The sequence below is a fragment of the Leucoraja erinacea genome, chromosome 24, assembly GCF_028641065.1.
Source record: "Leucoraja erinacea ecotype New England chromosome 24, Leri_hhj_1, whole genome shotgun sequence".
NCBI classification, from domain to species: Eukaryota; Metazoa; Chordata; class Chondrichthyes; order Rajiformes; family Rajidae; genus Leucoraja; species Leucoraja erinaceus.
Window position 1 is genome coordinate 21,939,343 of NC_073400.1, and position 14,319 is coordinate 21,953,661.

General features: G+C 40.6%; 1 protein-coding gene across 2 annotated transcripts in view; it reads right to left on the reverse strand.

Moving 5' to 3' along the window:
• Positions 1–14,319, reverse strand: part of kdm5ba (lysine (K)-specific demethylase 5Ba) — a 96,898-nt gene that overhangs the window by 19,423 nt on the left and 63,156 nt on the right. For both annotated transcript variants that reach the window (XM_055654728.1, XM_055654729.1), the window contains exons 17-20: positions 11,600–11,750; positions 9,841–9,955; positions 9,340–9,695; positions 2,421–2,559 (exon numbers count right to left, since the gene is read on the reverse strand). In XM_055654728.1, the coding sequence (XP_055510703.1) occupies positions 2,421–2,559; positions 9,340–9,695; positions 9,841–9,955; positions 11,600–11,750 (761 nt within the window). The remainder of the gene's footprint in view (positions 1–2,420; positions 2,560–9,339; positions 9,696–9,840; positions 9,956–11,599; positions 11,751–14,319) is intronic.

Genomic DNA, 14,319 nt, shown 5'->3' on the forward strand with positions numbered 1-14,319 from the left:
TAAAATAAATTACTACAATAGAGAAGCTCTGAAAACACATTCATTTTTGAACACTGCATGTTTACTAGACTCTTGGCAATTTATTTTTTTTGTGCTTGCAAATATCTTCCATTTAGTGTACGTCGTCTAATGTGACATCTAATACCAGTAGACGTTATATTAAAAAAACACATGAATTTCCCCCCCCATCTTCGTGTAGAATAGGCACATGCTTCGTCAAACCTTCACACTCTGCCTGCAATGGCCTGCTGGAGCTTCTGGTTGCTAGCCATTCCCCTTCCCAAATCAACCTTTTTGTCCTCTTCATCCATTACCAGAGGCCACACACAAACTAGAAGGATAGCAGCAGATATTCTGCTAAGGTATCCTACAACTCAACAGTATGAACATCGAATTTTACAATTGCATTTAACCAACTCACCTCCTCATCTACCCAGTCTTCTCCTCCCCATGCATGTTTCTTTCCACAAGGCCTGCTCCCATCACCAAGTTGCTTTCCCATCCTCCATATGCACATCTCCCACCCATTCCTTCTCCTCGTACCCCATTTTTATTCCCACCAATCCTCTGCCCACCTCTTCTGCCAACAACTCTACCCACTTCTTCTGACAACTAAGCCTCCCTCTGGTTCCACATCTTCATCCTTGTCTTCTCCACTTCAACTTCACTTCAGCTCCAACTATGGTTACCACCACCACCCATCTCTCCCTGACTAAACTCACCTGACAATTAACCCTTCCTCATCTGAATGAACCCATCACTTGCCAGTTCTTACCCCACCCCTACCCTCTCATAAGCAATAGGAGCAGAATTTGGCCATTTGGCCCATCAACTCTATGCCATTCAATTATGGCTGATCTATCTCTCCCTCCTAACTCCATAACCCCCGACACCTGTACTAATCAAGAATCTATCTATCTCTGCCTTAAAAATATCCATTGACTTGGCCTCCACAGCCTCCTGTGGCAAAGAATTCCAGATTAGCCACCCTCTGACTAAAGAAATTCCTCCTCCTCTCCTTCCTAAAGTAACGCCCTTTAATTCTGAGGCTATGACCTCTAGTCCGAGACTCTCCCACAAGTGGAAACATCCTCTCCACATCCACTCTATCCAAGCCTTTCACTATTCAGTACCTTTCAATTAGGTCCCCCATCATTCTTCTAAAATCCAGTGAGTACAGGCCCATCAAACGATCATCATATGTTAGCATCTCAACACTCTATACCAGCTATCTCCCTTCCACTCCAGTTTGAAGGTACCCAAAATGTTGTCTGTCCATTTCTTTGCACCGTTCCTCCAGCACATACACACTAAACACCTGTTTACACTTCTTCATTCTGGGTTATAGTATGTAGATTGATGATTAAAAAAAAAAGAACTTAATCAATTTTAAAATAAGGCTGTAACGTAACAAAATGTGGAAAAGGTCAAGGGGTCTGAATAGTTTCTGAATGCACCACATATACATACACATATCTATATCTATATATACACACACACATCAGAAAACGTTAGAGCTGGAAACATTTTCCCCTCCCTTAAATCTCATGGATATCACTGATAAAAATTACATTTTCTGTTAAAGTAAACTATATTTATTAAAACCCATGCATTAAAGTTAATTTTTTAAGAAACGCCAATTAAGTGGGGAAATCTTCACGTTCCTTCTGGAACAAGAGGGGAAATATACTTGACCAAATACAAATTTCAGTCTTTCAGTCTCAAACTTTATTTTAAAGATTACTTGCATCTCTCCTGAAAGCTTACCAAAACTACTAAACTGAAGTTATTTGCAAATCCATTGAACGATATAGAAGCTGAGTGCACAGTGCTTGTCCAGAGTTCAGCATTAAATATTTATAATATTGGTGACTAAACAGTTGCTTTATTCAGTGAGATAATAGGTTCGAAATACAGTTTGGTCCGCTAACATAATAATGTCATTGCTGTTGTAGCTGATCGAGGGCGTTGTCTCAAGCTCAACTACCTGTTGACTAGTTGATCTCAAGGTGAGATAGGTGGGATATGCTTACGTAGAAGGACACTCCCCTTAACCCATTTACAAATTATGGGTCTTTGTCCCAAACATTATGGAAGGCAATGTATTCCTTCCTGTGGCATCATAATTCGCACACCTTCTATCCTTGTCAAGATGTACAAATTTAAAATAGAGCATACTGGCACCAGGACTTAATGTAAGCTAGATCCGGCATAGATCATAACACAACCAACTGTAATTAACTGAAATTGAGCACCAGTTTGGTTATTTATGATGCACACTTAAAATGTAAATGTCCCCATTTCATGGACAACTTCATATTGTTACCTTCAATTACTAACTATAGTCATGGATCCACATCCCAGGGCATAAATGAGATAAAAACCACATAGAACCCCATTTGCATTTTGGTATAAATAACCTGAAAAATCTCCACTTCTTGAAGCCAGATTCCAGCTTTCTTTACAGCATCCTTCAGTGCAAAACCACTGGGGAAATAAGCAGGAATCACTTCTACTTCTTCCAAGGCAGCAGATAAAGTTGTCAAAGAGTGTGGCGGCCTGCAGGAATCAGAAACACTTGTTTAATTAAGTTCATTGACCAAGTATTCACATAGAAGGAATTTGCCTTGATGCTCCGCCCACAAATAACAACATGACATAGTGACAATTACGAATTACTCAGAAAACACTAAACATTAACAATAAAACATTAATGCTAAAACACCATTGACAAGCATGTGAACCAACAAAATACCAGATCAAAAGGAGGCTTCACATTTTTGGCTGATGAGCAGAGCAACCACTCGTGGATAAAAACTGTTTTTATGTCTGGTTGTGGCAGCTTTGACAATCCAGAGTCGCCTTCCAGAGGAAAGTGATTCAAAGAGTTTGTGGCCTGGGTGAGAGGGGTCAGAGATGATCTTGCCCACTCACTTCCTGGCCCTTGCAGTGTACAGTTCATCAATGGAGGGAAGGTTGCAGCCAATAACCTTCACTGCTGATCGGACGATTCGCTGCAGCCTCCAGGTGTCGTGCTTGGTGGCTGAACCAAACCAGACCATGATGGAGAAGGTGAGAACAGGCTCTACAATGGCCATGTAGAATTGGACCATCATTGCCTGTGGCAGATTGTGCTTCCACAGCTGCCGTAGGAAGTACATAACTCTGAAGAAGGGTTTCGGCCCGAAACGTCACCTATTTCCTTCGCTCCTTAGATGCTGCTGCACCCGCTGAGTTTCTCCAGCATTTTTGTGTACCTTACATAACTCTGTTGTGCCTTTTTGACTGTGGAGTCGATGGTAGCCCCCCACTTAAGGTCCTTGGAGATGATGGTTCCCAGGAACTTAAAATACTCCACAGATGTGACTGTCGTGTTGTTGATGGTGAGTGGGGTGAGGGGGAGCTCTCCTAAAGTCTACAATCAATTCCACTGTCTTAAGAGCATTGAGCTCTAGGTTTTTTCGATGGCACCGGGATGCCAGCTGTGTATCCCCACCCATCCTCACCTTAACTACATAATATTTTAGTAATCTCTTCTTAACTCTTTTTTAAGAACCAGAAATAAAATCAAAACAATTTATCAGAACCAGGTCATCTGATATCATCTTATTTATGTTGTGGAGGATATCTAACATCCAAGAAAGTTTGCAGTTCTACAAGGAAGAAAGTTATTCCTATTGATTATAGACAAAAAAGTTATTGTTATGTGTCTAATTATGCACCATATTAAGATAATTTAAGAAAACATCTTCAGCTCAGCATTGTTCATTGCATAGTCCCTTCTTCACAAATGTATGTTTAACCTAATCGATTTCTACCCATTTTCTGTTGTTTTAATCACAACAATTTATCCAAATAGCGTGGTACAGACATAACCAAAAATTGTTTGGCAAAGACATAGCTGACATTTTAAAAAAACAAATTGATGAGCAAGTATGATCTTGCACTTTTCCAGCATCTAGCTTTAAAAAAAAAAAATTGATACGTTTCTATAAGAATCACCACCCATCCTTCTAAACTCCAGTGATTACAAGCCCAGTCTTTTCAATCTTTCCTCATATGACAGTCCCGCCATCACAGGAATCAATCTTGTGAACGTACGCTGCACTGCCCCAATCACAAGGATGTCCTTCCTCAAATTAGGAGACCAAAACTGTACGCAATACTCCAGATGTGGTCTTACCAGAGCCCTATACAACTGCAGAAGAACCTATCTATTCCTATACTGAAATCCTCTTGTTATGAAGGCCAACATTCCATCAGCTTTCTTCACTGCCTGCTGTACCTGCACGCCAACTTTCAGTGACTAGTGTACAAGGACTCCCAGGTCTCGCTGTACCTCCCCCTTACCGAACCCCATTGAGATAATAATCAGCCCACTTGTTTTTGCCACCAAAGTGGATAACCTCACATTTATCTATATTATACTGCATCTGCCATGCATCTGCCCACTCACTCAACCTGTCCAGGTCACCCTGCAACCTCCTAACATCCTCTTCACACTGCCACCCAGCTTTGTGTCATCCGCAAACTTGCCAGTGTTGCTCCCAATTCCCTCTTCCAAATCATGAATATAAATGGTGAACAGTTGCGGCCCCAACACCGAGCCTTGTAGCACTCCACTCGCCACTGCCTGCCATTCTGAAAAGGACCCATTCACTCCTACTCTTTGCTTCCTGTCTGTCAACCAATTTTCTATCCACGTCAACACCCTACCCCCAATACCATGTGCTCTAATTTTAGTCACCACTCTCCTGTGCGGGACCTTATCAAAGGCTTCCTGAAAGTCTAGATACACTACATCCACTGGTTCCCCTTCATCCATTTTACATGTCACATCCTCAAAAAATTCCAGAAGATTAGTCAAGCATAATTTTCCTTTCATAAATCCATGCTGACTGGGACTAATCCTTTTACTGCTATTCAAATGCCCCATTATTACCTCTTTAATAATCGACTCCAGCATCTTTCCCACCACCGGTCAGGCTAACTGGTCTGTAATTCCCCGTTTTCCCTCTCGATCCTTTCTTGAAAGGTGGGATAACATTAGCTATCCTCCAATCCACAGGAACTGATCCTGAATCTATTGAACATTGGAAAATGATCACCAATGCGTCCACTATTTCTAGAGCCACCTCCCTGAGGACCCTGGGATGCAGTCCATCAGGCCCCGGAGATTTATCATCCTTCAGTCCTATTAGCTACCCAATACTATTTCTCGCCTAATGAAAATTTATTTTAGTTCCTCAACCCCCTTAGATCCTCTGTCCTCCAGTACTTCTGGGAAATTGTTTGTCTCTTCCTTAGTAAAGACTGATCCGAAGTACCTGTTCAACCAGCACAATTCCAAAATGTGGAATTAGTGTCCAAACCATGTGCTCATAATTATTTAAAATTGATAAGATTATGAGATGTCAAATTTAAATATTACATTGCATCATAGAATGGATACAGCATAGGATGCCATTCAATCTACTATGTCCATATTGGATATCCGCAAGAGTAAAAATCTAGTTCTACCCACTGGCCTTTATTCATCAGCTTCGCATATTTTCTGCACCATTATTTATTTATCCAATTCCTGCTTGAAGGACAGTGACATCCGTCTCCACTACATCCGCAAGCAGCGCATTCTAGATTGCAACTAACGCTCAGCAAAAATGTTATGTTCTTGTCACGCTTAATCCGCTTCCCCTTTATTTTACATCTCTCGTCCATAAAAGGGAACAGTCTTTCACTATTTACCCTGTTCAGACCTCTCAATAATTCACCTACTTTTATCATGTCTACTCTTAACCTTTCCCTCCTCCAAACAATGCAGTATCAGCCCCTCTTATCTATCCTTGCAACAGCACGCATCTCAGGTACCATTCTCAATCTTTTCAGGGGTCTCTCTAATGCCGTCACCATTTTCTATAATGTGGTGAACAGAATTGAATATAATAGTCTAATTGACTATGTACCTGTACTTTAGTGATGTCAAGTGTAGCGTGCCTACTGTTATACTACATGCATCTGCTGATAAAGCCCAAAAATGTATACCTTCTTAGCTGCTTTCTCAATAGGCCTTGCCATTTTCAATGATTTGTATACACCTGCCCACAAGTCCCAAAGCTCCTTTACATTTCCCAGTATATTTTATTGTACATGTCCTCTTCACGTTTTCCCTAACAAAATGCACCAGCTCACATTTCTCTACATTAAACTTAGCCTGCTGTGTGTTTGCCCATTCCATCAGACCAACAAGTACAACTGATGAGATGGAGTACAAGAAGGAGATAGAGAACATAGTAATATGCTGTCAGGACAACAGACACTCCCTCAATGTCAACAAGTCGAAGGAGCTAGTTAGACTTCAGGAAGTGTGGTAGAATACATGCCCCAATCAGCATCAATGGTGCCAAAGAGGAAATGGTTGAGATCTTCAAGTTCCTTGGAATAAATATTACACAAACTGTTGTGTATCAATCACAATGATGTAACACCCAAGAAGGCACACCAAAGCCTCTACCTCCCTTCACTCTATCTATTGTACTCTAGTTTGGCTTGATTTTATTAGTGTAGTATTATCTCAATTGATTGGATAGCATGCAAGCAAAGCTTTTTGCTGTACCTCAGTACATATGACGATAGAAACCAGAAACCGTTATTAACAGTGCTGCAATTATCAGTAATTAATGCATGTAAATCGACAAAGACACCGACTTTGAACTTTGAGGTGACAAGTAATATTATTGAACACAGCCACAAGAGCTCATTTTCAGAAAAATACTTGGTACAACCGTACAATATCAAGGAGGTCTAACAAACCTGGCTTATGGTGGCGAGTGGGGCAGAGGAAGGGGTTGGGGTAGGTTTTCTAACACTGACTGGAGTCACACAAATAGGCAGCCAGCCATGCCTGTTAAGGTCAAATTATCTCAGTGCCAGGGAATTGCTGCATTTTCCCAAGAATGAACATCTTCTGTTGCTTCATCAACGACTTTCCTTGTCAGAAATTGGAATATTTTCTGACGTTTTAGCATGCACTTGGCAGTAAATTAATGGCTAAAAAATGTTTACCATCCAGGGCACAAAACTATTGACACTGAACACTGAATCCCAATACAGCAGCTGAGGAATTCAAATCCCAGCAAATGAAGACATTTTGAATGAATCATCAGTGATGGCAACTATGACCTTAACGGACTGTTGTAAAAACCTAATCAGGTTTGCAAATGCCTTTCAGGTAATGAATTCTGTCTTCCTAACCCAGTCTAGCCTCACATAACTCCAAAACCTCAGTACGATGCGAGTCCTGTCAGACTGCTCAAATATCTTAAGCATTCATATCTATTCTCCATGGCCTTTGTAGACCAGTGAGGTGTCGAATTGTTTATTAACTTTATTTGCTTGGTTTTGCTGCGTTGTTTGTACTTGTGTTTTATGTTTTTTAATTTATTGTTTGGATTTTTGTATGTAATTTATGCGCCTCGTGTTAGTTGTATGTTCTGTTGTTCTGCCTGTTTTATGATGTCTTGCTTGTTTTCTTTTTTCTGTACAGCACTTTGGTCAGCTTTGGTTGTTTTTAAGGTGCTTAACAAATAAAGTTATTATTATTATTATTATTCAGTCCAAGGAGCAATTATGAACCTTAAATAAATATTGGCTGTTAAAAACTGCATCCATATGCTATGAACTACATTGCGCTTAGTTCCATCATCAATTTCTTAAATAATGCAGGAAGATCCAGCCACTAAATGAAACACGCCATTTGTGGTAGATATAGGACACTAACAACCACAGCACTCAAGTGCCATATCATGATTATACCCAATGAGTCTCTGACTACTATCTTGTCATTCAACAATAGGATATTCCCAGTCTGCCAACAGCATTCCGAAGCTTTACTTGATTAACCTCATACCTTCTGTGGTATGATAACAGGTCAGAAGTCCATTCTTTTGAGATAAATAATTAATCCATCTAGTATTTTCAATTTATATATCTACTGTGATGGAATAGAAACATAGAAAATAGGTGCAGGAGGAGGCCATTCGGCCCTTCGAGCCAGCACCGCCATTCATTGTGATCATGGCTGATCGTTCCCTCTCAATCTCTCAATAACCCGTGCCTGCCTTCTCCCCGTATCCCTCGACTCCACTAGCCCCTAGAGCTCCATCTAACTCTTTCTTAAATCCATCCAGTGACTTGGCCTCCACTGCCCACTGTGGCAGGGAACTCCATAAATTCACAACTCTCTGGCTGAAAAAGTTTTTTCCCACCTCATTCTTAAATGACCTCCCCTTTATTCTAAGACTGTGGCCCCTGGTTCTGGACTCGCCCAACATTGGGAACATTTTCCTGCATCTAGCTTGTCCAGTCCTTTTATAAGTTTCTATAAGATATCCTCTTCATCCTTCCAAATTCCAGTGAATACAAGCCTAGTCTTTTCAATCTTTCCTCATATGACAGTCTCGCCATCCCAGGGATCAATCTCGTGAACCTACGCTACACTGCTTCAATCACAAGGATGTCCTTCCTCAAATTAGGAGACCAAAACTGTACACAATACTCCAGATGTGGTCTCACCAGAGCCCTATACAACTGCAGAAGAACCTCTTTACTCCTATACTGAAATCCTCTCGTTATAATACTTGCTACATGCCTCAATAAGTGCAAATGAAACAACAATCATAAAGCATGAGTGTCTAATATGAAGTGGCATCTAATCCACCTTCCTGTACATTCCCTCCCTCCTTTAATGGCGCACAGCAGCTGCCTTATTGGTCATCTTCAAGATGCACTGCAGCAGTACTGCACTCTTCTTTGGTAATACCTCACAAAGCCCCAATCCCGACTACTAAGACCAAGGGCAGCAGATGTTAGGGAAAACGACTACTTCAGATCTTGGAAGCAAACTTATACTGTTGGATAGAATGATCTAGACTGCAGCAGTTCAAAAAGGCAGCCAACATCATTTACATGGCAATTAGGGATCAGCAATAAATGCTGGTCTTCCAGTGAGACTTGCATCGCGCTTACAAATAAAAACATCCTTTAACATTAAAACTGCCTAAAACTCGGGTAAATCAAAAGGATCCGATGAGGCTACTTAATATAAGCCTTCTAGTCAATATTTGTCCTCAACAAACAAAAGATGATATGGTAATTACTGTTCACCTGTTATGAACCTTGCAGTTTACAACCTTATTTACATTTGATTCAATACAAAAGTGGCCACACCAAGCATTCCACTGGTCGCAAAACTTCGAGGTCATGAAAGGTCTCTTGTGAATCTGATCAACTGTACAGATGAAGGTATGTTTGCAGCTTTATATGAATCATTAAGTCTCTCACCTGGATTTTAGCAAATTGTGAGCTTTCTCCTCCCAATGTTCTGAAACAGTGAGGAGTTCCTGCAAGTGAGCCATGGCCCTCTCTACAGCTGGATGAGGTGCTAATCCCACACCAGAGTCAATCAGCCGTCTCATATCATCCAAAGCAAAAGATTCAGGTGCAGAATGAGCTAGCTGAACTTCATCCAGCCATCGTGCTTGCTCCAGGTGCTCTTGAAGATATTGAATCTGTGGTAACTCTATGTCAAACCCAAAACTGATATCCAACAGTTGCTGGAGCTCAAATGTATTGGGTATTTCATCAGAGAGCACTTTTGCAGAGCGCAGCTGAAAATATTCTACTGAGTTTAAAAGTTCCTGTAGAAAGAATTACAAATTTAAAATTTATACCAGTGAATTAAGAATGTTACAGAAAAAAAGATATATTTAATTACCTTTAAAATCCAACTGTAGATAGTTTAAAAAGATTACTTTTCCTGCTAAACTTCTGAGCTACACATACCTTCAGTAAGGGAGCCTGGTCAATGATGCAGGCAAGGTCATAGAGTTGCTTAACAAAAGCTTGAAGCTCTGCAACAGTCAGTCGATTTTGGGACTTTCCTCCACAAGAACGGTACCTATAACACGATAACCAAAGTTCGCATTATCCCAATTCAATTCCTGCAAAGAATACTCTTCTTCTCTCTTCAAGGAACAATTTATCGGAATTTTGTTGGAATTAATTTCCCATTTTTTGAAACTTACCGTATTTGCCGGCAATGATGCAATTTTCTACCCAAAATGAGAAAGACCACATCTAAACCTGGATGATGCCCCGATAAGAGCGTTTCAGGGATGGAGAGAGGTTGGATTGTTTTCTCTGGAACATCAGAGGTTGAAGGGAGACTTGATAGAAGTTTATAAAATTATGAGAGGCATAGATAGGTAGACAATCAGAACCTTTTCCCCAGAGTGGAAATGTCCAACTCTAGAAGGCATAGCCATAAATTGACAGGGGAATAGTTTAATGGAGATGTGTGGGCAAGTTTCTTTTTACACCGTGTGGCGAGGGCCTGGAATGTATTGCCAGGGGTGGTGTTGGAGGCAGATACGATAGTGGTGTTTAAGATGCTTTTAGATAGGCACATGGTAGTGCTGGAAGTAGATGGATATGCCTCATATGCCAACAGGTGAGATCAGTTTAACTTGGCATCATATTTGGCACAAACATTCTGGGCTGAAGGGCCTTTACCTGTGCTTTACTGTTCTGTGTTTTATGTTCTAAACCAGTTATTATTTTGTGCATCTCTATCAAATTTGATTCAAGAACATTAGCTTCTCTTGCCAACTTTCTAGACAAAATCCCTCAATTCTTCACACTGCACGAGTAATTTCTGAAAATGTAAATTTTCATGCCCATACCTAGTAAAAACATTACATATTCCCATTCAAGGCTACACATGGCAAGCATTACAATTCTGTGCATTGAGTCTTAAACAAATATTTCCTACAAGGGCGGTGATGGTGACGCAGCGGTAGAGTTGCTGCCTTACAGCGAATGCAGCGCCGGAGACCCAGGTTCGATCTCGACTATGGGTGCTGTCTGTACGGAGTTTATACGTTCTCCCCGTGACCTGCATGGGTTTTCTCCAAGATCCTCGGTTTCCTCCCACGCTCCAAAGGCGTACAGGTTTGTAGGTTAATTGGTAAATGTAAAAATTGTCCCGAATGGGTGTAGGATGTGCTGGGATCGCTGGCTGGTCAGCCCAGACCCGGTGGACTGAAGGGCCTGTATACGCGCTGTATCTCTAAACTACTGCTCACTCACATGAAACAAAAGGGAAAAATATTTTTGAGTGAAAATTTAAGGATGTGATTCTGCTTCACACTGAAAGGGTAGATGGTCAGAATCTGTACCATGGACAGTCAGAATATTTTTCTCCAGGGAAGAAATGTCAAAGGCCAGTGGGCATAGGCTTTAAGGTGAGAGGGGCAAAGTTTAAAAGCGGGGAAAGTTTTTTCATACTGAGAATGGTAGATAGATTAGTTTAATTTGGCATCCAATTTGGCACGACAAGGTGGATTGAAGGGCTTGTTCCCGAGCTGTCTATTCATGTTTTATGGAAGTTTGGGCTACAAAGGAAAGTTTTACAAAATAATAATTGGAACTAGACCAGTTTTAAAGGTAATTGTCAGTTGAAAGTATCCTAGCAGTAAATGAAAATATAGCCCAATATTGTCAGCACATTCTTTACACTCAATGTTGTGTAAAACATACGCACCTGGTTTGCCGCTTATCATTAAGTAATTGCTGGGCAACAAAGGCACATTTATCTGCCTCTACAACAGCTTCCCACAGCTGTTTCAATGAATCATTTTCTGGAAATTTTTCGTTCTCTGCTTCCTTTAACAATGATTTGAATTCCGAGAGACCTGATAAAACGTAGATGACAAAGACAATGAGAAGAAAAAGCCAACCAGTTTTTTTCTGAAAGACAAAGCCAATATTTTAGAACTAGGAAATTGCTTTTTTTCCCTTTAAAGTATTGTTTAATGTTTATTGATTACGACTTATAAAAGTGATGTGCAAAAATGCCTTAGTTGAGAAATACCAAACAACCTGAAATGAATAAAGATAAATTAACTTGCAACTTTTTTTTATGACTGACATATCTGAAGATTAGGCATAGCCACAGTATGGCAATATAATTTACTTATTTTCTAAACTTCTTTGCCTTCCAATCTTAGATGCCAAAAATAGAGTTTAAAAATAAATCTACACATTTTGAAACTTCACAAGAAAGGTAATAAATCATTTGTTGAAAATTTGAAATTCTGTAACAAAATCATGCAAGAAGCTATCCAATGGGAAGCAAAGACTAAAGGTCGCTCCATTCTACGTGTGTCTGTTCAATTAAGGGAAACATGGAATGAGGTTTTGCTTCATCTCTAATTTTTCTTTAATATTTCCCTCTTTTGCTTTTCATCAATTGGAAATACAAGGATGGAGTTAAAGGGAAAGACAGTAGAGGAAAAGTTAAGAAATAAACCAGAATTAACAGGGCAGAAAGCTCACGAAGGGATAGGAGAGTATGGCCATGTGAAATAGGAATCGATGTGAAAGGTGACGCGAGTAATGGATTAAACGTATTATATACGAATGTACAAAGTATAAGAAGTAAAGTGGATGAGCTTGAGGCTCAGTTAGAGATTGGTAAAAATGACATTATGGGGATTACAGAGACATGGTAGCTGGAGGATTGGGACTGGCAACTGAATATTCAGGGTTATACGTCCTATAGAAAGGACAGGCAGGTGGGCAGAGGAGGTGGGGTAGCTCTGTTGTTGAGAGATGAAATTCAGTCCCTTGCGAGGGGTGACATAACACGATGATGTAGCGTCACTGTGGATAGAATAGAGGAATTGTAAAGGTAAGAAGACACTAATGGGAGTTATCTACAGGCCCTCAAACAGTGGCCTGGATATAGGGTGCAAGTTGCAGCAGGAGTTAAAATTGGCATGTAACAAAGGTAATGCCACTGTGGTTATGGGAGATTTTCAATATGCATGCAGACTGGGAAAATTAGGTTGGTTCTGGACCCCAAGAATGGGAGTTTGTAGAGTGCCTCCGAGATGGATTCGTAGAGCAGCTTGTAATGGAGCCTACCAGAGAGAAGGCAATTCTGGATTTAGTGTTGTCTAATGAACCAGATTTAATAAGGGAACTCAAGGTAAAACAACTGCTAGGAGGTAGTGACCATATGATGTTTTAATCTGCAATTTGAGAGAGAGAAGGTTAAACCAGAAGTGTCAGTGTTGCAGTTGAACAAAGCAGACTATGAAGGCATGAGAGGAGCTGGCCAAGGTCGACTGGAAAGGGATCCTGGCAAGAATGACGGTGGAACACCAATGGCAGGAATTTCTGGGCATAATCCAGAAGATGCAGGATCATTTCATTCCAAAGAAGAAGAAAGATTCTAAGGGGAGTAAGAGGCAACCGTGGCTGACAAGAGAAAAGGTGTATAACATAGCAAACAGTTGCAAGAAACTTTCAAAGGACAACAGAAGGTAACAAAAAGGGCAATACGGGGTGAAAAGATGAAGTACGAGGGTAAGCTGGCCAAGAATATAAAGGATGATTGCAAAAGCTTCTTTAGGTATGCTAAGAGAAAAAGATTATTAAAGACAAATGAAGGCAGAAACAGGTGAAATTATTATGGGAAACAAGGAAAAGTCAGAAGAGTTGAACAGGTACTTTGCTTCTGTCTTCACTAAGGAGGACACAAACAATCTCCCAGATGTACTAGAGGACAGATGATCGAGGGAGACAGAGGAACTGAAAGAAATTTCAATTAGGCGAGAAATAGTATTGGGTAGACTGATGGGACTGAAGGCTGATAAACCCCCAGGGCCTGATGGTCTGCTTCTCAGGTTACTTAAGGAGGTGGCTATAGAAATCGTGGACGCATTGGTGATCATTTTCCAATGTTCTATAGATTTAGGATCAGTTCCTGTGGATTGGATGGTAGCTAATGTTATCCCACTTTTCAAGAAAGGAGCGAGAGAGAAAACAGGGAAATAGACCAGTTAGCCTGACATTGGTGGTGGGGAAGATGCTGGAGTCAATTATAAAAGAAGTAATAACGGTGCATTTGAATAGTAAAAGAATAGTCCAAGTCAACAGAGATTTATGAAGGGGGAAGGAATCCTGCTTGACTAATCTTCTGGAATTTTTTGAGAATGTGACAAGTAAAATGGATGAAGGAGAGCCAGTGGATGTAGTGTATCCGGACTTTCAGAAATACTTTGATAAGGTGCCACACAGGAGATTAGTGGAAAAAATTAGAGCACATGGTATTGGGGGTAGGGTATTGACATGGATAAAAAATTGGTTGGCAGACAGGAAACAAAGAGTAGGAATAAACGGGTCCCTGTAAGAATGACAGGCAGTGGCGAGTGGAATGCTGCAAGGTTTGGTGCTCAGGCCACAACTATTTACAAT